The sequence below is a fragment of the Lagopus muta genome, chromosome 15 (genome assembly GCF_023343835.1).
Source record: "Lagopus muta isolate bLagMut1 chromosome 15, bLagMut1 primary, whole genome shotgun sequence".
In the NCBI taxonomy this organism is placed as follows: domain Eukaryota; kingdom Metazoa; phylum Chordata; class Aves; order Galliformes; family Phasianidae; genus Lagopus; species Lagopus muta.
In genome coordinates, this window is record NC_064447.1 from 2,465,716 (window position 1) to 2,488,093 (window position 22,378).

Consider the following 22,378-nt stretch of genomic DNA (forward strand, 5'->3'; position numbering starts at 1 on the left):
TCATGACAGAAGTGTCAAAATTCTCCATTATTTTCTGCTTCATCTAACATGCCTCATTCACAGATGATGTTACATTTCGCTGAACTCATTTCTTTTCTCTACTTTAACATTGATACTTGGTTATTCAGGATGCAAATCCCTCTCCTTTGGGACCTATTCTTTAGCAAACAACCCCAAGCTAGAGTTATGAGATTATAGTTTATGGGATCTCCATTCTTTATCCAAAGATGCAGTAGCTGCTGCTGTAACTGTTAGCTGGTTTGCTATTTCTATCTCTATTCTGCTGCCACGACATTCCTCCTGTAAATTAGGAAGCTAGACTCAAAATCAGAATTAATTTCCAGTATACATAAGAGCGTTGCTTCTCAACAATTATGATCCTTTACTAAGGACCCTAAGGGCCTCCCCAAGGCGCCCTGTGAGCGTTCATTCTAGGGGTATGGCAGGTACTCATTTACAAAGAGCTGGAGCTGTTTATGGTGTAACTGTTTCCCAGCTACTTGTTACAGCATCACATGAAGGCTGTGCTCCCCAGTGCAGGGTCAGCAAAGTGCACCGTGACCACGTCTCCCATGCACGTCAATGCAATCAGCCAACAGACTGAACTGCTAATTGAGGTGAGAAAATTCATCTGAAATGACCTAGCACAGTGCGAGCCCAGCAAGCACCCTGTTCTGTGAGCACAGCAAGAACACAGTGAGGGCAGAAGGGTGCTGAGGAGCAGCTGGGCACTTGTGCTCTCAGGTGCTCCAAGGAGCCCTTAATGACGATGCCTGCCCACACCCTTACACCAAATTAACCTTAATTTGATTTACCTGAATTCACTTTGGGAGCAAAATAAGCTAAATCCAATTAAAGCCACTTTAATTCTGAATTAGAATGTTCACAAGCAGACCTACCATGTTGCCCAGTTATTTTGCTGCTAATGTGTCTGCCACAGACACAGTGCCACCTAAAAACACCAAATGAAAATTGCAATTAGTACTAAACAGTCACAAACGTTCTGATGCTGCAGATCTGCACCACTGATGTAGTCCTGAGCAGCTAACAGGGCTTTGGAAACCACCACAGTTCTCCAAGAAAGAGGCTTGAAATGAAAGTTGGAGATTTTCAGGAAAGTATGGCTTCCTTCTGCATTCTGTATTGAAGAAGTGCTTTCTCCTTGCTGTCTCAACAAGCACGTTGGCAGCACCATAAGTGACAGGCAGCGACTCCAGAGCTACAGATTAAACCAGCATCTACTGATGCTTAAGCAGCAATTTCAAGCTATTCCAAACTCGTTTGGCCCACCAGCACAGGATTTTGATCAGAAAGTTTACTAAGAATTGCAGTTCTCTGCTTATTGAGGTTCCTCCTGAGAGCAGTGAGGTTCTGAATGCTGCTGCTCCCCCCTCTTTCCTCCCTCTGTCAGCCTCCTTACTCCAGCAAGGACTGAGGCATAAAAGTTAATTGCAGAAATATTAATGAACGAAAAACTGAAAAGGAGCTCATTCTACCTAACTGCAGGCAAGAACTGCTTAAGTCAGTGACATTAAGTGCTTTCTTAATATGCCTTCCCTCAGCATTGGCCAATTAGACCCATTACCCTAGTCTATCTATAAGAGAGTCCAATTTCTCTACACACTACGCTAGCTTTTGTGACAGTATTAGATTGTAAAAAAGACAAAAATGACTCAAATCCTGGGCTATTTTTGGCTGCTCTGGCTAGAATTGTGCTGTCAATCACACACAGGCTCGCAGCTGATGGCACTCAAGTACCAGCAATTACCACGGAGTAAATAAGATAAAATTCCCTATTTCCAAAGCGCTTGCTATTTTATTTTTGCAATTGCAGTTTACAATATTGCTGCTTACAACTCTTCAGCTTGGTTTTCTAATGTCCCTTCACACTCCGTTCCATCCTCATCCACCTTAATACGAGAACAGCGCAAGAAGCAACACCAGCACACCATGCAGCCAAAGAACAGCGTGCTTCTTTCTGTCACTTCATAGAAAAATTGGAGTAATTCCTCCTTCCCTCCCCCACCCCCCCCCCCCAAAAAAAACACCAAAAAACCACACCAAAAAGTGTGAAATGAGTTGCAAGATACTTTAGGGATACCCATATCTTGCAGCATGCAGCTACAGAAGTGCTGAATTTATGCACAAGGAGGCACAGCCCCAAAATAAACTACATCACTAAAAAAAAAAACCTCAAAAGACACCATCTGAAGGGATCAATCATCTAAGAAGTGCTATTTTATCTCTCTCTTTTCTTTTTTTTAATTGGAGCTGTTTATAACCACAGCAAGCTGAAGCTTAGTAGAGGCAAGTTTGTCAGCCAAGATTAATGTCATTTTGTTTCTAATAAAACAGCTCTAATTGGTTAAATGATGCTTTTGTTGATAGGTTTTGAAAAGACCAGTTGGCATTGCTTTTTCTATGCTTCCATACCGGATTGGACAAACAGCTCTGTTGTCCTAAAAGTGGGAAACATCAAAGCTGTTTGAGGGTGGAGTGACTGAGGGGCGGCTCAGGCTGTGCCGCTGGTTCCCAGTTAGGCACAGGGCTGAGAGCAACCACCAGCAGTTGCCATCCAACTGCTGCTGAAAACTGCACTACAGCACGCATCTGGGAAGTTCACTTAGATATTTCAGAGAGACCTAAGAAAGCAAGCAGTGTTTCTCATCAGAGTCAGCTCACCCAGCCTGAGGGTCATCCCCCAGCGGAAAGGCAGGTCAGGGAGAAGCAAACTTTTTACAGCCAGTTTTGCTTTTGGAGCTAAAGAAAACTTCAGCGTTTCCCTTCTAGCACGTTTTGCAATACAAGCTCAACTGATGCTAATGCTGAAGGAAGATACCACATTCAAAAGCTACTTCCTACTATGCTGAGAAGACCCTACAGCAGCAAGAGCTAAACCAAAGCATCCCCTGTGTGCAAAACAGGTTAAGTTATGCCTACTAAGTCTCCTCCTTCTTCTCTGGAAGAGGTGAATGAGGGGGGAGGAGAGGAATAGGAGAAGGAATCTTACTCTCATTGGCTAGAGGCTTACTCAGAATAATTGTTTTCAGCCACATCTAAATTTATCCTTCCATGTCATCCGCACCCTAGCTTGGATCACAGATTTCAGAGGCAATCCCTGATGAATGGCAAATTACTGACTGCAGAAATCTTCTGCCAAAGGATACATCTGCTGTGCGTTTGTAAATGTGAACTGATTTCTAGGTACTTCAGCAGCTCCAGCTAATTTCTCTAATGAAAATGCTGTGCTCTTCTGCTCTTCTGCTGAAATTGTTCCTGCTTTGCAGTGGGCAGAGCTCACAGTACAAAACACAAGCATGCTGATTATGTGGTTACCCATCTATTCTCCATAGAACTAATGTAGGACAGTAGATAGTTAGGATACATTTCACATTTCCACCTCTCTCCCTAAACCAAAGCAGATAACACTGGTTCATGGTGTCTAAAAAAATCCTGCATTCAATGGAGACGTATTGGAAATACCACGTGCTTGTTCATTTCCATTCTGTGGGGATGGAAAAACGATGACAATGCCATCTGCTAGATTATCTGAAATTCTGCAGTAAGTTGTGGAATAAACCCTGAAACCCTTCAAAGAACTGCTTTGTCGTTGCCAAGTGGAAGCAATGGATGAGAATGAGGAAAGTATTTGCGTTCCCTGTACGCAACTGGCAGAGCATGCTGTAAGCATGAAGGCAGCGTTTAATAACAAAAAGGAGAGTATGATTGATGTTAATGGGCTGAACGGTCTTTCTGCTAATGCAATTTTTACTAGATTCACTCTATATAGCACGAATGGCTTCTGAATATCAAACGTGCTGAGGTTATGGACCTGAAAAATACGATGGTGCCAAAATATTGTTGAAATCTTCTGACTTGAACTGGGCTTCAGATTGCCAAAATGGAGGAGGAACGATCCTCCAAAGCAGATCACTCTGCCAGAGTAAGATTGTAGGAATTCAAAGAGGTGAATGATGGAAGCATGATTTACTGTGTTTACATAATTGCTGTGATTACTGTGATCTCCAGCCAGGGGATTACATATTGTGTGAGGTTAAGTTAAAAATAATGAAGAATATTTCTTTGCTGAGAATTTTCTTCCTATTTTGAATAGTTAATCTTAATTTTGGCCATAGAGAATACAATGCCTCCTGATTCAGAAGGAACTCCTCATTCATTCCTGGCACCACAGAGGGGCTAACGCCAGCCATTGCTTCTGCTGAAGCACAGGGCAAATCGTCAGAGAGAAACATCAGCAGAAATTACTGCATACAGGAGCACAATTCAGAGGTAACACACAGATGTGACACTAAGCTCTGCTTGGCACAAGCGCCACAGACAGCAAAATTCACTGTGCACACCTTCTTATGCTGCTGCCATCTGAGCACTGCCAACTGGAAATGCCACCTAAAGCAGCCTTACATCCACCACAGTGCTGGCAGGTAGGATCAGTTATATTTCTGGCTAAAAACACAGCTGTGTTCTACAGCAATCCCTTCCCACCCTGTCCATATTATCCTAGTCTCAATTCCCTATAAGGAAATTTTCTTCCACTTCACTAGAATTAATAGCTCATCTGTGCTAGCAGAAAACGTATAAACCTTCTGGCATAAGAGTCAAGGACACAGCCCAAGGAATGCATTATCAAAGAGTGTGGTTAGGAGCATGACTGTGTGGTCATTCAGGATCACAGGCAGCAGAAGGCTTTTTGGACCAAAATTCATTATACATTTATTCTGCTTTCAAAACAAGCATTTGCTTCCAAAGAAGAATCTTTTCCTTTAGACTAGGCTGTCTGTCCTAACCTGCTCACTCCTGGCTGTGCTGTCAGTACTCCTAATGCGAGCTCACAGCACTGCCCTTGTCATGCTTACTCTCTCATATACACCAGCGTGACTTCTGTCATTTCTCACTTTATCCTGGATCTGGAATATTGTTACTATCTTACACAACCAGCTAATGCACATCCCTAGTTAGCCTGAGATCACTAGATCGTAATCCCATGAATGAAAAAAGAACACCTATCAGTCAGCAGTGATGGGGAAAGCAGGGAGTGACTACGACTTCCTTGACAGAATTGCTCCTTGAAATAATTAGAACATTCTATGTGCTAATGAGTTCTTCACGCCTGCTAGGAGCATGTGTCAAATACCAGCCTAGTTTTCAGATGACTGAAGACAATGCCAGCATAATTCTAACACTCCTGAGAACACAGAGCATTTGTGTGGTAATGAAGTATGTTAACAAAAAAAATGTTTAGAAATGGGTATTTTTCACCTAAATATATTCACACAGACACAAAAAAAGTATAAACGGCAACAAATCTGAGTGCAGCTAAAAGCACGCACATAACTGGCACAAGTGAACAGTAAGATGCTGCTGTTTTACACACTTCTATATTTGCTAGACATGGGAAAAGTGTCTGACAAAGGGCTCAGCTCCTCAGGTAAACAAACACTGAAAATTGCTCTAAAATCTAAATCAAAGTAGCGCTGAATCCCATTGATTTTGTTTGCTTTCTGAGACAGAACCATTGAAAACCAGCAGTGTCTTTACCACAATTGGCGTTGACATAAAGGGATTCAGAGCCTTGCTGTGCTGGTGTTCCAAGCACATGGAACAAAAAGCTCCTGCTCTACTGAGTTCCTGCTTGTGGTTAACAAACAGCAGCTGAAATAAATAAGAAGCTTAATTACAGATCTCATGTGAGGGCAGGACTGGGAATTAGGACTGGGAATTTACTCCTGGCTCTGGGATGGATTTCTCTATGAAACTGCAAAGTGAACGTAATGTTTCCTTATCCTGGTTACTCTGTAACAACACTAATTATCAAAAGCCTGTAGCACACTTTGAAAAGGAATGGTGTAAAATTATCAAGACACTTTTGAAACTCATTTCTGTTCCTTCCTCCTTTGTTCTTCAGCTCATTTCCAGCTGCCTCTCAAACAAAACGTGCCGTACATGCAGCAGGGAAGGAAGCTGTACAGTCACTTTGAAATACTGCACAGGGCACAGAATGGTCCTCAGCCACCTGGAAGTGAGGCTGCTGTTTGGCACGTGCTCCTGGCACGGCTGGCTTTAAATACTGGTGGCAGGGCTCTAGTTTGATACTCCAGGAGGTTCATTTTATCACTTAACTGTGATAAATTCATCTTTTTATGTACATTGACCTGGTATCCTATGGAAATCCACAGGAAAAAAAAAAAGAGAGGAGCTAACTATGCTGTCTCAACTCCTCCAGTCACAGCACTCTTCAACACATCAGCTTCCAATTTAGAGTGTATCCAGCTTGTCACACAGGTTCTGTGATCCTGCATCCAGCTACAGAACTCCATATACTTGCAACTCTTTGGACCTGTTTACTGCCCTGCAGAATTAACACGGGTTATCTGTGATTTTGAGAGCTGCTAGTTGCTTACAACCCCTACTGAATCTGGTAGTTACTCCAGGTGCTTTGCACACAGCTGGGCAGAGCTTTTGGTTTTGCAGTAAAAATAACTGCAGGATTCTTCCACTTGGTAATTTCAGATAAAGCCTTGGATTCCTTTCAACAGCCCTGCCACTAAGAATAATGTTTCTGTAATTATTTCTGTAATAATGTGTTTACAAGCCATGACTGAGCTTATCCCTCAGCGTAGGGCTGTAGTCCAATCCAAATGGTAACACTAAACAACAGGGCATGAGAAAATCTAGGAATGCATTTAAACCACAAGGCTTATTTAACAACAGTATTACAGCCATATCAGCCATGCCTGTGCAGCCACTTAGAGAAGCAGGGGGCTGCATTCAGCCTCCTTTCGGTTACAAATATCAACACAGATCACATCTGTGAGATTACACTGGGAGTTCTGAGTTCCCAGACGTGCATGGCAGAAAGTATTGCCCTAAGTGCATAAATGTGACTGGTACCTGCCGTATGCCTTGTGACCTCATGCTAGCTATCCCTCCTGCCAACACACACAGGACCTGTCAAAGAACAAGACCCAAAAAAGACACAAGATACAGCAGAATCTTTCTCCTCCTGCCCTCTTCTACAGGAAAAAATAGATATTAGCTCATGGACATTTTATTTTATTGCTTTCTCTTTAAGTTTAACCTGAAGCATTCTGCAATGTAAATAGAGGAGTGTTTAGGACCTCTACTGGCAGCAGGTTCATGCATGTAATTCTGGAAACTATTCTTTTTACTTAGATTAACCTCTGCCTTAAGCAACAACGAGTCTGTCGAGATCATCCATAAGCACATTAGATAATAAGCCTAAACTCATTTTAATCATCTCCAAGATGTGCCAGGGAATATAAAGTACTAAATATTTCACATTTTCCTGGGGCCTTTCAAACTCGCAACAGAGAAACAACACTAAAAAAACAAACAAACAGTCTCTTCTTTGGAAGGACTTGAGTACCCATCCAATCCAGAACTGGAAAATGCAACAAACAAAGGTGGGAACTTCTGCAAAACAAGCAGGCTGGGTCTGTGCGGAAATTTAAATGGAAAATATGGCATTTTGGTGGTCCTGCTGTGTTCAGTACAGAAGGAGAGTTTCCTGGTTCTGAGCCTAGATGCAGGTCTGAGGCTTGAGAAACCTGCTGAAGCAGACAAGAGGTTATTAAAGCAGGGTGAGCATATGCCATTTTTAACTGCTCTGGTTGTACGCACAGGAGTGGTGTCAGCAGGGTGTAAAGTTCCTAACTTGCCTTAACTGTACTCTAACAGTGCCAAAGCACACGCTTCTATAACATCAATTACTCTGAGAAACCAAAGAGCAAGCAAGCACACTGCCATGTAAAGGAAGTTGTTCACAACAAAGGCTTCTAAGGCCAGAATTCTTTGCTTTGCCTGTTAAGGCAAATCTTGATGCATCTCTGCCATCGTGGGCCACAGCGGAGGCAGTAGCAGCCTCGGCTCCTCTAGCTTGCTAACTACAACCAAGGAGAGAATAAACCAGCTGAGCTTAACCTTACCAGAAAGCATGCCAGCAAATCCTCCCTTTTCTTACTCTGGCACTATGTGGGCAGATGAAGAGGAGGCCAGAAACACAGGCTCAGTGCCAGGTAACAGTTGCCTGTGCTAGAAGAACATTTTCTTAGGAACTTCCACATGATTCCAAATCCTGTGTGCTGGACTGATGGCACAAACAGGAATTTTGGCCTCCTTCTTCTGCAAGCTAAATTTAACTACATCATCTCTAATTGCTTTCGTTTATTTTTACGCCTTTCTTGAGTTGAGACAGCAGGTTCATTAAGTAGAAAAGACTTCAGCCTTGCTCCAGGAACTCATTAAATACCTCACTGTATGAAAAGGGAGGAATGCAGGGGCCATCTGCTGGCTGCCTGGCACATCACTGCTGGCCACAACCCCAGAGTCAGACCAAGGCTGAGAAGATGGGAAAAACAAGCCAAACTCAGCTCCCACGCCAGAAGAAGATGTAGTGTAGGAAATACTCTAATTTTTACAGTTGGTTTTTTTTTTGTTTTTAATCTATGGTAAAATGAGAAGAGCTAAATGGTCAGTTCAGTTGCCTTCACACAGGTATAAGTGTAGTGACTGCTTTAGTTTAGTGTCAGTTGGTCACAAGGTGACTTAAAGTTACAAGATCAGGATTCAAGGAATACAGATATGGAAAAACTCAGTTACTGCATCAAGATCACCTAACTGAAATAAGATTTAAGTTTAAGTCTAAGAATTTTACCTGACATCAAGGAGCTGAATCAAAGATAAACTAATATAAAAAACACAATCCTGCCAATTTTGAGAAAGGTTATAGAGTCTACGTTTGCAATTTGGAAAAGACAGTGTCTGCATGATGTATTTGTTAAGCTAGAATGATTGCTGCATGCTCGAATGTTTTTGTTTAGTAAGCCAGCTGTAAGGCTAAGCTGCAATAAGATGATGATTACAGTAATATAATTACTAACACAAGGTTAGCCAAAGTGATTGTGTAGCCAAGAAAAATTAGATGCCTCAGTATGAGTCAATGCATTCATTTTCTAAATAGTTTGACTGTATGAGGTAGATAAAACAGTGTTTATAAGGTACTGGTAACAAGGTGGTTCCTAATAGCTTTGGAACTCCATGATCTTGTTCTGCCATATCACGGTAAAGCCAAAAAGGTAAACAGAGAATCAAACTGTAGCCCTACTGTAAAACAGCCTTTTGTCCCAGTAATGTAAGAATTTAAGAAAAACTGACATTTGTGTGGTAAATTAAAGATGGATAAGAAGCATCAGGGCCATGAGCACCACCCTCTGCAGCAGTTCAGCTGCCTGTGTTCAAGGCCAGTTCTGACACAGCACAGCTGGGTAACTTCTGATGCTGCTGCTGCTGCTGCAAGAAACAAAACCTGCATGAAGCCTCCGCTGGGCCACTCTCTCTTTGCTTTTGAGCTGCATTTAAGCTGAGACACTTACTTGTCCTTGACCCAGCTACACTGCAGGTACAGCTGTGCCTGGCCATATGCTTCACTCATCTAACTCTGCCCCTAATTCACCAATCCGGCTTTGCTGCCTTGCTCTTGGACCTACCTCATCATTGCAGAGTAAGCAGCTGGTTACCCTCACTGGACCTGATCTGCTCCTCTGGGCACTGCACTCCTTGACAGTGAGGTCCCCATCCCTACCTGCCTCGCTGTCACCTTTAGCTCCTGGTGCGCTTTCCCTTACAGAGCAACCTGCTTGTGTTGCTCCCTAACAATAAAATAAATAGATAGATCAGATTTGAGCCAGGCAAAAGCAACTATTATTACTTGCATCTTACCAATATGTCAATATAATATGGAAATCAACATTAGTACTAAGCTACTCTATCATAATAGACAAGATCCTTTAAATGACAGGCCAAATCCATTGTAACACTATAACACAATGGAAAGAACAGCAATAATAGCAGGGTAGCAAAATCTTTGGCTGCAGCAAATGAGGATAAGCCCAAGTGCAGCAGCTGTGGGCACAGACACAAAGGAAACAGTCAGCTTACCCTAAGAAAGCTTCAGGTAGGCAGGGATCTCCAGCAAGATACCTCACCTCCACTGCCAACCCTTAAATGAGGGCTGGAAAGGGGTGGATCCTGGCCCCAGCCCTTCCAGTCACTCAATACATTGCATGCACCTGAGCTCCCCTGGGTTGGCCCTGCCTCCCCCCCAGGAGCTCAATCACTGCTTTAAGTCTTGACTTAACATCTCCACTACACCCATTTTCTCTTTACACCTTCCACTTAACTGCTTCACACACTGCACAACATTCCTTCTCTATCTCCCTTGTAAATAACGCTCAGCTCAAACACTTGACCAAAACCTACATGTTACTTCAAGCTATTAATTCAACCTGACCTTACAGCACAGATTACGTCAGTGCTGGCTTTCAGCAAAACAGCAGATGCTTAAATCAGCTCTGAACTGGATCTAAAGGTTAAAATGTGGCTAAGGGTCTGTTTTCAGAAGAAAGCTACTTATGTCAGCCTTAAGTTTCAGTGAAAGTTGTGGTGAGGGCAGAATAAGCAAATAAATAAATTAGACTCCACCATGCATTTTTGAAAGTAAGATTTGGGTCAGATTGCATGAGCAGTCTGCATTTCTTGGTATCTGAATGACAGGTAGAATTCAGAGAATGAAACTGCCAATTTTCATGGGAACTGGATACTTGCTTGTCTTGAAAATGCAAAAATGCCACTGCGTATCAGCCCCCTCTTTAGATGCTGAAAGACCCTGAAAGTGAACTCTTGCTACCTCAAGTCACCCGTGCAGCTTTGAAAGTGTTCTTTGCAAACCCGATCCTTGCTTATTTTAGTGCATCCTACAGAGTGCAGAGGACTGCAGAGCCTGACTGAACTAGGTTAAAACCCAGCAATATTAAATCTGAATTTCACTGCTTTTACATTTTAGACAAGAACTCTAAAGTAACTATAATGCAGCTTTTATTCAGTATTTTTTCACATTTCTTTCCGAGCGCCTCAGCTCCACTAATTACAGACTTTCTAAACTTCCTCTCTGATTATTATTCAATTATTTATGTACATTAAAAAATGGTCAGAGGAATTCTGGAAACTATGACAAGTGTTCCAGATCTGAACATCTATCATTGCCAAAACAAAGGACTCGAAAACAAGTTTCAAAGCGTGCTACTTTGTCAAACATTTTTGCTTCTTCTTTGGGTATACATGTTTATATATAGATATTAGATATTTTCACTGAGAGAAGCAGCTGCCAAATTACAGCTTCTTTAGTTTTAAGTGTCAAAACATTCAAGTTTTTCTGCCTTCCTGTGTACAGCTGAGGAAAAAAAAAAACAACAGAGAAACCTGTTCTAACTCAAAGATAAAAAAGGCTGCTGTCAAGACAAATTTCAAGTAATCTTACAAATGACTCGCATTTGATGGATGATGCTGATCCATTTTTCATTCTTAATTTTAATAATGAATATTGCTGAAGAAGAAATAAGAGCAAAGACGCAGTAAAAAATAGCTGCAGTAAAAATGATGGGTTGCACTGCTTTTGTATCTATCAACAGTGCCTCATAGGTTTGGGCATGTTTCCCCCACGCACTCTGACCATTGCTGTAGGGACCAGCCAGCAGTTGGGCCGCATCAATTAGCTTATGACGCTGCCTTGACCAACTGGCAGTAATATGGTTAAAGCTATGAGGGGTACATCTGCACTGTGATTCATTTACAGGGAGACTACAGGGTAGGTACAGCCTGAGCTGCACTCGAGAGAAGCCGCAGTACCAGGTCTTTATCTTCATTTCATTGGCGTCAGTGCAGCAAATATGGGAAACGATCAAGATGCAGAACAATCCCGTAATCGCTCGGTACGCTGCAAGGAATGAGTTAGCAAAGCTCAAGTACATCTCTGATGAGAAAGTGCCTGCATCTTAATGAGGGCTAACTGGAATCTGGAAGCACCTCCCAGCAGACTGAGAAAGATGCAAGTCTGAGGGCTGGGTTCACAACCTCTGCAACCTTCAGAACAGGGACCAAAGGTGTTAAGGGAACAGAGCCCTGTGCAGTGCACTGTCCATTCCAGAGCAGCTCGATACAGGAGGAATTCACCTGCTACTTTGTTGGTCCTGTATTTCTTGACAGCAACTAATCCAACATGAAAAGTGAGCTCTTAATCTGCAGAAATGCAGCATTCAATTCATTAAAAACCAAGCACAGCTGAATAGTCCAGCCCTAAGCTTAGGTCACACTGTATCAGTGCTGTTGGTCCAGGTAAGTCCTTACCGTGCACCTGTGGACAAACTGTGCAGCCTATCTTCTCTTACATTCTCTGCTCACTGAGATCAGTGCAAGGATGAAATAGGATTACATATACAAACCTTCTCTGAAGGAACCCTGCTTTGTTCCCTGGGCCATGTTTTAGGAAAAAACAGGATAATTTCATGTTCCCCTAATCAGGGCTCCAGCCAAAAGCCAGATTTATTATTTAAATCACAATTCTCAATGAGAGTTTATTTAAAAATGCCCACAGAAGAGAAATACAAAGCTGCTAGATAGTACTCAGCATAGGCTTTGTTTCAGAAGTACAACAGTGAAAACATATTTTTCTAAAAAGTTATGAAAGATCATGTGTGAAAGTCTGGCTCCAGCGAAGGAAATGTCCCTGAGCCTGGTGACTTCAGCAAGCCAGGACTCCTGCCATGCCCTCATACACCAAGCCTGGTGGGCAGCTATGCAAGGAGCACACTTCATACAGGAGAGATGAAAGAAATGTCACTAACATGAGAGAAGAGCTGTAGGACTGCTTGTCCACCCAGGTAATGCTGCTCCACAAAAAACAAAACAACATCCCATAGATTTTAAATAGTGCAACAACAGTGACTTCTTGCTTCTAGGACCACATCTAATTTGGCCAGGAAGTCACTCTGAAAGGGACAGTCCTATGCTGAACTACTAACCATGTGGAACAGAACAGGTGCTTTCTCTGCCATGGGCTGCTTTCCAGAAACTGACTGAGGCTGCCATCTCTCCAGCTGCTCCTGGAATCTGCATCTCACGTGCTTCTCTTTCATCTGTTCTTCCTTTTGGGATAGCTCTCTGTTACTGTCTTCTGTCCTGAAAAATATACAGATACTTCTTTGCTTTAACTTTTTACTTGGGAGAAAGACACCCTTGTTCTCCCGATTACATTTTTTTCCCCTTATATTTATACCATACACTTGAGGGTGAATCATGATTTGAAAGGCTGGAATAGTCTTAAAAAGCACTTATGGTGTTGGAGGTAGAGGACCACAAGAAATTGTCATCGCTTAAACTGTCTATGTAAAAATAGCAAAGGAAAAGAGCAGACCTCAAACCTCTGATAAGTGGTGACAACTGGCTGGATACCAAAACATGCCAGTTAGCAGAGACTTGTTCAAGATTTCACTCCCTTTCCCCTCACCAAAATAGTTTTCTGACTCTGTTTCCTTTTCTATGTGCTAAACAGTGACAAGTTTTCCCCGAAGCAGGACCTGCCTTTCTGTATTTTGATGTCTGCAGCAAGATTTCATCTGCCATTTCCACAGCAAACACTAAGTTCAATTTCTTCACAAGCTTGCAAGCCTCAGGTACCCAATGATTATAAGAAAACTGAAATTTGCTAAAACCATCCTGATGTTTTACTCAGCAACAGCTTGCCAAGCCACATCTATGTGGCAGGCTAACAGGCAGACAAAATGGTATTTTACAGAACTGATAGCAGCATTGAGCTTTAATATCAGGAGTCACTTGACAAAACAACCCACAGTGAACCACGTGCCATTTAAACCAAGTACATGTTAGCTGTAGTGTTTAAGTGGTAGGCAACTGTTAACACTGAAAAATAAGGCTCTGGAGCAGGCAGATTATAATTTTTTTCCAAGGGCTTGTGAGCCATATCAAAATATTAAGTGTCATGCTGAAAACAGTGGGCAGAATATAACTCAGCATAAAGGAGATCTCCCAAATAGATGGGCAGGTACACAAGTCGGCCACCTGATCTCAGTTTGAAATTAGACTTCAGGCTGAATGCACTTCACTGAGCCTGAGGAATAACTGGAGCAAGCTCTCTGATTGCCTCAATTGTTACTGTTTCTCCTTTTTAGCTTTCTGGAGTGTTCCTGTGGTATAACCAGCTCCTCCTGGTTACACTTTGCTCTCTGAGTTCTTTCCCTTCTTCCCTTCATGACAGTTCGAATCGCTTTGTTCAGGGGAAATGAAGATACAAGGAGACACTATACAACTTCCAGTTTGCACAGGTATTTTTTATGCCAAGAAAGGGAATAAGTCATTTTCCATGTTACCAGGAATGCAAGAAGTAATAACTTCAATTGGAGCTAGGATAATTTAAATTGGATGAACTGCTAGCTTTCAAACTGTAAGAATAATCAAGCAGTGAAATGTACTACCTGGGGAGACAGGGAATCCTCACCATTGAAGATTTTGAGATTAGGTTGCATAAAGATCAGGAAGAAAGGATTAGATTGTAGCTCAGCTTACACTGATGCAAAGGAATAGACAATTCCAGATCCATTTTCTATGATACTTTGTGCAGTAAATCTGTTTTATCCTTAACAATGCAGATCAATGCTGTTATCCTCCTTTTATCTAGGTTCAAAACCTAGAGGAAGTGGTCAAACTTACTAGGTCTAATCTCAGTCCAATTCTCTGATCTACTAAGTCTGTCTGCATCCACAATGTTCTACAACAGCTGCCAGGCTTAGCTGACTTCCTAGGTAAGAAAACCAGACAACCTTTCGCTCCAACTCGCATCCCATGCAAGTAGTGTTCTTTAATCTCACATAATTTGATAAGCCATAATGAAAATCACTGGTGACTTTTCTTGTGTGATACCTTGGAAATTCTTTTGTAGGTAGAGAAGATTCTGAAGCATTTCCTGAATGTTGAACCTTCTCAGCTTTCATTATATTTTTTGTTCCTATATCAGTTCCATTGTCTCTCTGGCTTGACAAGGAAGAATTTCTTTTCTCTGGCTCCATCCTCACCAGTTTCCTGGTAATGACCTCATTCATCCCTTCTTTCACTTTAAAATTTTGATTTTGACTGACTTTAAAGGCATCCATCTCTTCCAGACTTTCTGGATCCTGTTTTGTGCCCTTGAGTCTTCCAGCTGGGGCAGATGCTTTGTGAAGAACCTCTGAGGCCTCTTTACGGGCTCTACGGAGTTGTTGCAGTAGCTGACACTTCCCTGACCAATTCTTCCTGCTAATAAAGATTTAATTAGGATAGAGCATTTAAAAAAAAGCCCACACTGAAGAATTTCTCATGAGGGGCATCTTAAAACAAGGATGGGTTATCAACACAGATAATAGTCTTTGATAACAGTACCAGCACATAAACAACAAACAAGACAGTGACAGAACATGATCTGATCTTATTGGGAATTTGTTTCCCTCCTCTGGATTACAGTCAGTAGAGAATTAGTATAAGAGCCCTGAACAAAAGGCATGTCAGCATGGAAATCAGTGTCTGCAAATTTCTGTCCTCTTAGGATATGAGCACTGGAACTCAAACACACATACAGGAAGAGTCCATCTAATAACTCACTGCATTTTGAGGTGTTTAGCTTCATTTCACCTGTGTCTCCTCCCAGTCCATGGGGTGTTGAGCTGTTAGTAGTACAATACTGTGATTGTTCTCCCATGTGAAGTGCCCTATCATGACAGGGTAAGCAGATAGGGCTCTCCTGCCTTGTAGCTCTGTTCAGCAATGAGGCTCCCAAGTCATCTACTACAAAACTGCCACCAATTTGCAGCTACTCCTAAGTAGCAGCTGATAAGAACAAAGAAAATCCAGAAAGCACTTTTTCCTCATTAAGAAACTCATTTCTCCAGCCATTGTATCAACATTTAACATTGACAGCTGCAGCATTAAAGATTCCTAAGTAATACAGGTACATTAACCCCTTCCCAATGGATACCAAGGTCAGTAGAAGAGAATTGGTCATGGCATCAAGACTTCTGGAGTTCAAGTTTTGGGCAGTGTACGGGGCTTTGCTTAATTGCCTCCCAAGTTAAACCACAATAGTTTGGACAACATTCTCAGAAGTGTGGTTTGATATTTGGGTGGTCCTGTACAAAGCCAGGACTTGGACTTGACGATTCCTCCCTTCCAACTCAGACATTCTGTGGGCAGTACAACATTCCCTGCATTTACAAGACAAAGAACTCAGATTCTGAGCTGCGAGTGGAATTCATCTGCACAGGTGTGGGCTGCCAGTGATTACTTTCCTGCTGTTTCTTTTTTTTCTCCTTCCTGAATCTAGAAGAATATCCTGAAACAGTCAGAGTTGCACGTTAACACCAACCTCAGGCCTTCGAGCTCTACCACAGAGTAAGACAAGAACAGAGCAGGTGAGAAAGAAAGAAGGATTCTACCGACACATCTGTAAGTTCCTGAGTGTTACTGACCTTTGTTTCTAGTAAGAAAACCAATTTTGCCTTATGCTCTCCTGCCTGCTTTAGTAAAGTCAGAAAATAAAGCAGGAATTATAGGATGGAAGCACGTATTGGACAACAGCCTTACAGCATAGTGCTAGGGATGGCACTGATCATCTGAGCACTCAGGGGATAAATTAACAGTGGTTTTCTATGCTAAGAAAGTGCCCAGCTATCATCGCTCTCTACTTAAGGCCCTAACATGGAAGCACATTGTGCTACAGAACATGCAGCTCTGTTTAATAGCTCCATCCAGGTAAGATGGAAAATGGCACCGAACTCACATTAAGGAGATTAGCATCTCACCCTTCTGAGATGAGGCTTTCTTATTTAGAAACAGAACTGAATGTTTGCCACGTGTTTCACGTGTATTTACTTCAGCAACTTTAAAACAGATAAAAATGCACTCAGCTAAGCTCTGCTCTCCATCACTCCAGATTTACACTGATGTAACTTCTGCATTTGCGTCAGTGCCAGCGAGAGTTCCCCAAGCAATCTCTCATCCCTGCTTTATGCTGGTTTGGGATTAGATGTTACAAATTATGCTGAGTAGCTGGCTTTGTTCCTTGTCGAATCATTTGTTCTTTCAGACTACTTAAAAACAAAGGCAAAACAATACAGAATGTTCCTCTTTGCCCACTGCACTGCTGAAATGCGAACTTCCATGCACCAGGCTTCTAAATATAACACAGGATAAAAGCAGTCAGATACTTAAGATCCGACATACCTACTTCACGTTAAAGGGATGAATAACCACCTATGAGTATGAATCAAGGCCTGAATTTAGTAACAGGAAAGGCCTGGCATCTATGCCTATTGAAGAATCTACAGTGCAGGATTCCATAACTGTACATAAGAACACATGTAAGAACAATTAAGGGGAGCTGTGAGCATCCCTGCCCACACAATGTATTCAATGCTTAAACCAACATTCCAGCTTACTTTATTATTTCTAAAAATAAAGGTGTGACTGAGTCAATTCCCTACAACATTTTGAAAGTCGGGTTTTGAGTCTTTTGAAATTTAAAACAGCTCTCACAGCACTCAAACCTGCCTGTAGAAAGAGCCAGGTTTCCCAGCCACTCATGTCTACTTTCTTTAAAGTGTTGTCACGCAGCTGTAAAGAGGCAAGGTGCCACACAGCCTCAAACACTGACAGTTGGTGTCTGACTTCAGTATCTTTAGCATGCAAGAGAACTCTGGGTCCAGGCTGAAACACTTCTGTTATTAGGCTGGACACTTCTGATGTAAATACAAGAAACAGAGATACTTTCATGTGTGAGCCCTCACTCTAATCACTGTTAAAGGAATAATTTTAATTTCAGAAGTTAATTATCACATCACTTGAATTATGGTCAAGGTAAAGAATCTTACATTTTCCTCTCTTCTTGGTCCATAACAGTCACAGTCTCATCTTCATCAGTGGAGCTGTCACCTGCACTATGAAATAAATTGGACAGTGTTCAAACTGAGCATTGACTTGTGGTCATTTCCAAGATTCAAGTTTTAGGGCCACCAGGAAAAAGAGGAGAGACTTTTTGGGCAGATCTCTAGGCCTTATTGATAGTTTCTGATGTTATTATCCCAGAAAAAAAAAAATTCAAGCACCCCTAGGTCATGTGTTAGCTGCACTTTGCTCTTTATTAAAGAGGGTTCTCATAAACATGCATCCCGAAAAGGGAGCAGAGCTATCTCAGGCACCTTCACCTCTAAGAAAAGACACCTTTGCTAGAATCTGTTGCAGATTGAGGTGAATTTAGTTTCCAAGAACTGACTATATAGGGCCTCCTTATCACATGGGAGACAGAGATTTCAGCACCAACAGCTGCTTGCCATGAACATAGTCAAGCAAAGCCATTCCATAATCAAAGCTGTCAGAATGCTAGCTCAATTCCAACCAACAGCTGCAAGCATTGCCTTGCAGTCACTGCTCACTTCTTCAGAGAACGGAAAACTTTCTAAGTGTTATTCCCTGGAAGGTTTGCATGTCTTTTCTGTGTTTGTCTCCTTTCCTGCACCTGTACTTGTTCTGAGAAAAGTTATTCCTCTCTTCAGAGTACCTGCATGCTCTGCTATGGGTTATGCTTTCCTACTAAGGTCATAGAAGTTTAATTAAAGTTACATTTCACAAGAATGAAGCCTTCTGTCTGCATCTCAATTCTCCACTGATTGCTGCTGACTTCTCACTACTAACAAAGCCAGAATTTACCTCTGTTTCTCATCAGGGAACGTTACCAACTTCTGTGGTTCAGCATCTCTTAAATCTATGTACACAGTTAGAGGCTCTGGCAGGCACTGCAATCTCACTGCGTCCATCCTCAGAGAACTTGGTGAAGATGAGAGGAAGGCAACATCTCTAAGTATAGAAAACACTGTTTCAGCATTTCCTGCACCTTATCAACACAAGATGTCCTGCGGGGCACAGATTACAATAAAAATTGGATTGTGAAAGGAGCTTAATGCTCAGCTACTGCAGTCTCTTATTCTGCCTACTATCCATCACCTTTCAGAGCTGAACTGTAAGATTCAGGCTCCCCTAGGAATACAGATCACTGGCAGCATGATGAGGGATATTTTGTTCTTAAAAGCCAACATCATAAAACTACTCTGTAGAACAAAGGCAGACAGTTACAGTACCAAAGAAGATGTAAGTCTGAAAAGAGCCCAGCACAAATCAGCAAAAACAGGCCCCTTTTTCCTCTCTGCCTCCTTTGGCAATCCCATCTTATCCTTCGGAGCATAAAGAAAATGCAAATCACCTTCATGGCTTCCCCTGCTCTGGCAGCAAGGATGCTTTTCACCTTTCACTTAATAGGCTTGTTCCACTGTTACATCCTGTTGCAATAATCAGAAGGATCAACGTGGTGGAATGGTGACAGAGGAAGTGTAATAACTAAGGGCAGGAGAAGTGCTCACCCATCTCTGAATGTCTAGGCTCACAGCAAAAAGTCCACAAGGAAAGGATCTCCAACCAGAGATCTTTCCCCAGTGGCAGTCAGCCCTTAAATGAGGTCTGAGAGGTGCAGCCAGGCTCCACCCCTTCCCCTCACACAGCTGAATTGCCTCCACCTGTGCTCCCAGGGCTGACCAGGTCCTTTCCCCAGGTGCTCGATCTGCAATTCAGGCTTTGACTCAATAGGTCCTATACATCTCTGTACCACTACCAGTGATTTTGAACAGTCTGGAAACCACTTTCCTTCACAAAGGACCCTGCAAAACACATTGACATCTAAATGAATACCTTAAAAGAGAAAAAAGGCATCTCACACTTCAGCTAGATTGGGAGCAGCAAAAGAAACTGCAAACCCTAGAAGTACCAAAGCTACAAAAAACACAGCCATGACCATTTGCTCAGCTTTGCTCCCCTGATTTCCTCAAGTGTGTCTGCTAAGATGTAGACAAAACTCCCATTTGGTGGAGAATGCTAAGGTAGCAGGATACTGACTGTTAAAAATCAAGCATATGTGAATGACCAAGACCCAGCTTCCTCCTTTAACACCGCTGTAGCATATTCCAGCCACAACATGAGCTTTTACTGCTAATAATGACTACCTACTGTATATGACAACTGGAGGGAAGGACCTACTTCTTGTTCTCTTGCTCTTCTTGAATGGAGATTTTGGCTGATGGCCACCTGCAGCGTGAAGACAGTGTCCTGGATTGCCTGTCACACAGCTCTTCTAATTGTTCCATGAGCTGCTTTTCAGATCTACCTCTGAAGGTCTCTATAGGAGAACAGCAGAAAGAAATAATCATTTGTGGTCTTCTGCCTTTGAACTGCCCAATATACCCTTTCACCATTGTACCTTTCTCTACAGCCAGAGAGAAGGGATAAAGACACCACTGTCATCCAGCTCTGACTAAACACACTGCAAACTTTTATCTGCCTTGCCTTGGGCCATTGCAGGCCACAGAGCACTGATTTCAAACCACAAAAGCAAGACCCAGAGGAAGCTTTGTGTTTTAAAGAAATTGTCAAAAAAACCCACCACCACTATCACCTCCACATCCAAGATGATGTAGCAGGGAATGAGAAATATACAAAACTGAGTTTTACTTGTTTTTACATATTTTCAGTGTAGTTGGTATTAGTTGAACAGCATTACCATAATCTGTTGAGGAGAAGGCAATTTCTGCATGAGTGTTGTGTGTATTTTTCTGCTGCTTCAGCTCTGCAGAAGTCTTGTCTAGATCCCAGTTCTCGGTATTCTGAAAGACAACCAGACTGCGATGGAAAAATCACCATCAAAAGGCTGCTACAAAATAGAAGCTCCTTTAATTCAGCTCTTGGTGCTAATCTGCTTGGCTGTTCTGCCATACATAAACACACTAAATACAGAAGTGTAACATTATAATGGGATGATAATAGTGGCAAAGTCCTTGGCTACAGCAAACGAGGAGGAGCCCAAATGCAGCAGCCATAGACACAGAAACGAAGGAAAGGAGCTGCATGCCTTTGGAAGGCCTCAGGTAGGCAGAGATTTCCAGCAGGAGGTGCCCTCATCTCCACTGCCAGCCCTTAAATGAGGGCTGGGAAGGGGAGGTTCCTGGCTCCAGCCCTTCTGGTTACTCAGTGCATTGTATGCCCTTGAGCTCCCCTGGGCTGGCCCTGCCTTCCCACCAGGTGCTCCATCCCTGCTTCAGGCTGTAACTTAGCATTTCCACAAGCAACACATATGTTCATTATATAATACAAACATTAAGGAAGAAATGAATAATTCAAGTGAATTGATATTACCATAGTGCTACAGAAGAGACAAGATGCTGGAAGGCCAAAAAGCTCATTGTTTTAACTAACAAAATAGATCCCTGCTTTCCTAGGGACAGATGCCATGGTTGGTGTTTGTGAATAAGATCACTAACCATGCTACTGAGCAACAACTTCTGCTACCATTATGGACACACAGTGGCATCCCCATGAGACAAAGACAGCTTCTTGGTAGGTTGCATAGCACGTGACCCAAGAAAACCCAGATTCAGGACATCAACAAAAGCAACAAAGTAAAATGCTGTCACGTGCAGAGTTTGGCATTTTGGTTTCTTATTTTAGCAGGATTCTCAAAGCAATACAGCAGCTTCTCTACTGAATGAGCAGCACTCCATGAAACTGTTTGGGCACCTACCTGCAGTGACAGATGGGTTAGTTCCTGAAGATGGCCAGCTGCAGAAGTTTCTTCTTTAGCACTTCTTTCCAGACTTCTGCTCATGCCACATGAGGGAGGATTATTATTTAGCTCAGCGTGGCCTGGTGATGGCTCTAGAAATATTTTTGAGAGTATCTTTGTCTCTATCAGCTTTCTTCTCTCTTTTTTACTGCACAGTTCCTCCAATAACAATGATGTATTAAGGCAAGAGTTCCCTTTTTCCCTGGCTTGTTGCCTTCCTGGTTCTTCCTCTTCAAGGCCATCTGTGGAATCTGCAAGAGACTCTTCAAGAACAGCTTCCATTTGGCTTGGAATTTCTTCAGTATGGCTGGAAAGATTGGAAGCCTCGTCTTTAATCACTTGAACATATTCTTTTGAAATGACTTGAGCACCATCTGTTTGTTCCCGATGGCCAAGACTCTTCAGATCTCCATTCCATTTCTTTTCCTGTGTTTTCTACCAGTAAAGGAAATATATACATGCAAAAAGTTACATCTCCTGAGCTATAGGAGCTGACAGGAAACCAAAACAAATGATTGGCAGATAGCAGCTCTAGCTCAGTCACCAGCTGGTAACAGCACAAACCACATCCACCACAGAGCAGTAAGACCTCACTTTGCAAAGACTACAGCTTTAGGATGTGCTAAAAAACATTCTTGACATTTATTAGCCCTCTATCTGCTCACCATACAACATTTCTTACACTGAGATTAATGAATGGGGAAAAGCAGCACAGTAAGTTGGCCTTCCCGTGATGAAATGGGTTCAGTTGGCTTCTCTTATAACTTCTTATGACGGCTAGTCTTCATCACTGCAGATGTA

At 42.3% G+C, this 22,378-nt stretch overlaps 1 protein-coding gene across 14 annotated transcripts in view; it reads right to left on the bottom strand.

The window, feature by feature from the left end:
* DNAAF8 (dynein axonemal assembly factor 8) overlaps positions 1-22,378 on the bottom strand; it is an 85,689-nt gene that overhangs the window by 59,823 nt on the left and 3,488 nt on the right. For 11 of the 14 annotated variants that reach the window (XM_048961940.1, XM_048961942.1, XM_048961946.1 and 8 more), the window contains exons 4-10: positions 21,536-22,012; positions 20,519-20,621; positions 19,999-20,137; positions 18,622-18,768; positions 17,787-17,852; positions 14,809-15,180; positions 12,894-13,050 (exon numbers count right to left, since the gene is read on the bottom strand). In XM_048961940.1, coding sequence (XP_048817897.1) covers positions 12,894-13,050; positions 14,809-15,180; positions 17,787-17,852; positions 18,622-18,768; positions 19,999-20,137; positions 20,519-20,621; positions 21,536-22,012 — 1,461 coding nt within the window. Of the gene's footprint in view, positions 1-12,893; positions 13,051-14,808; positions 15,181-17,786; positions 17,853-18,621; positions 18,769-19,171; positions 19,248-19,328; positions 19,412-19,998; positions 20,138-20,518; positions 20,622-21,535; positions 22,013-22,378 lie in introns of those variants that run through there. The other 3 variants (XM_048961943.1, XM_048961952.1, XM_048961951.1) reach the window with 3 other exon arrangements.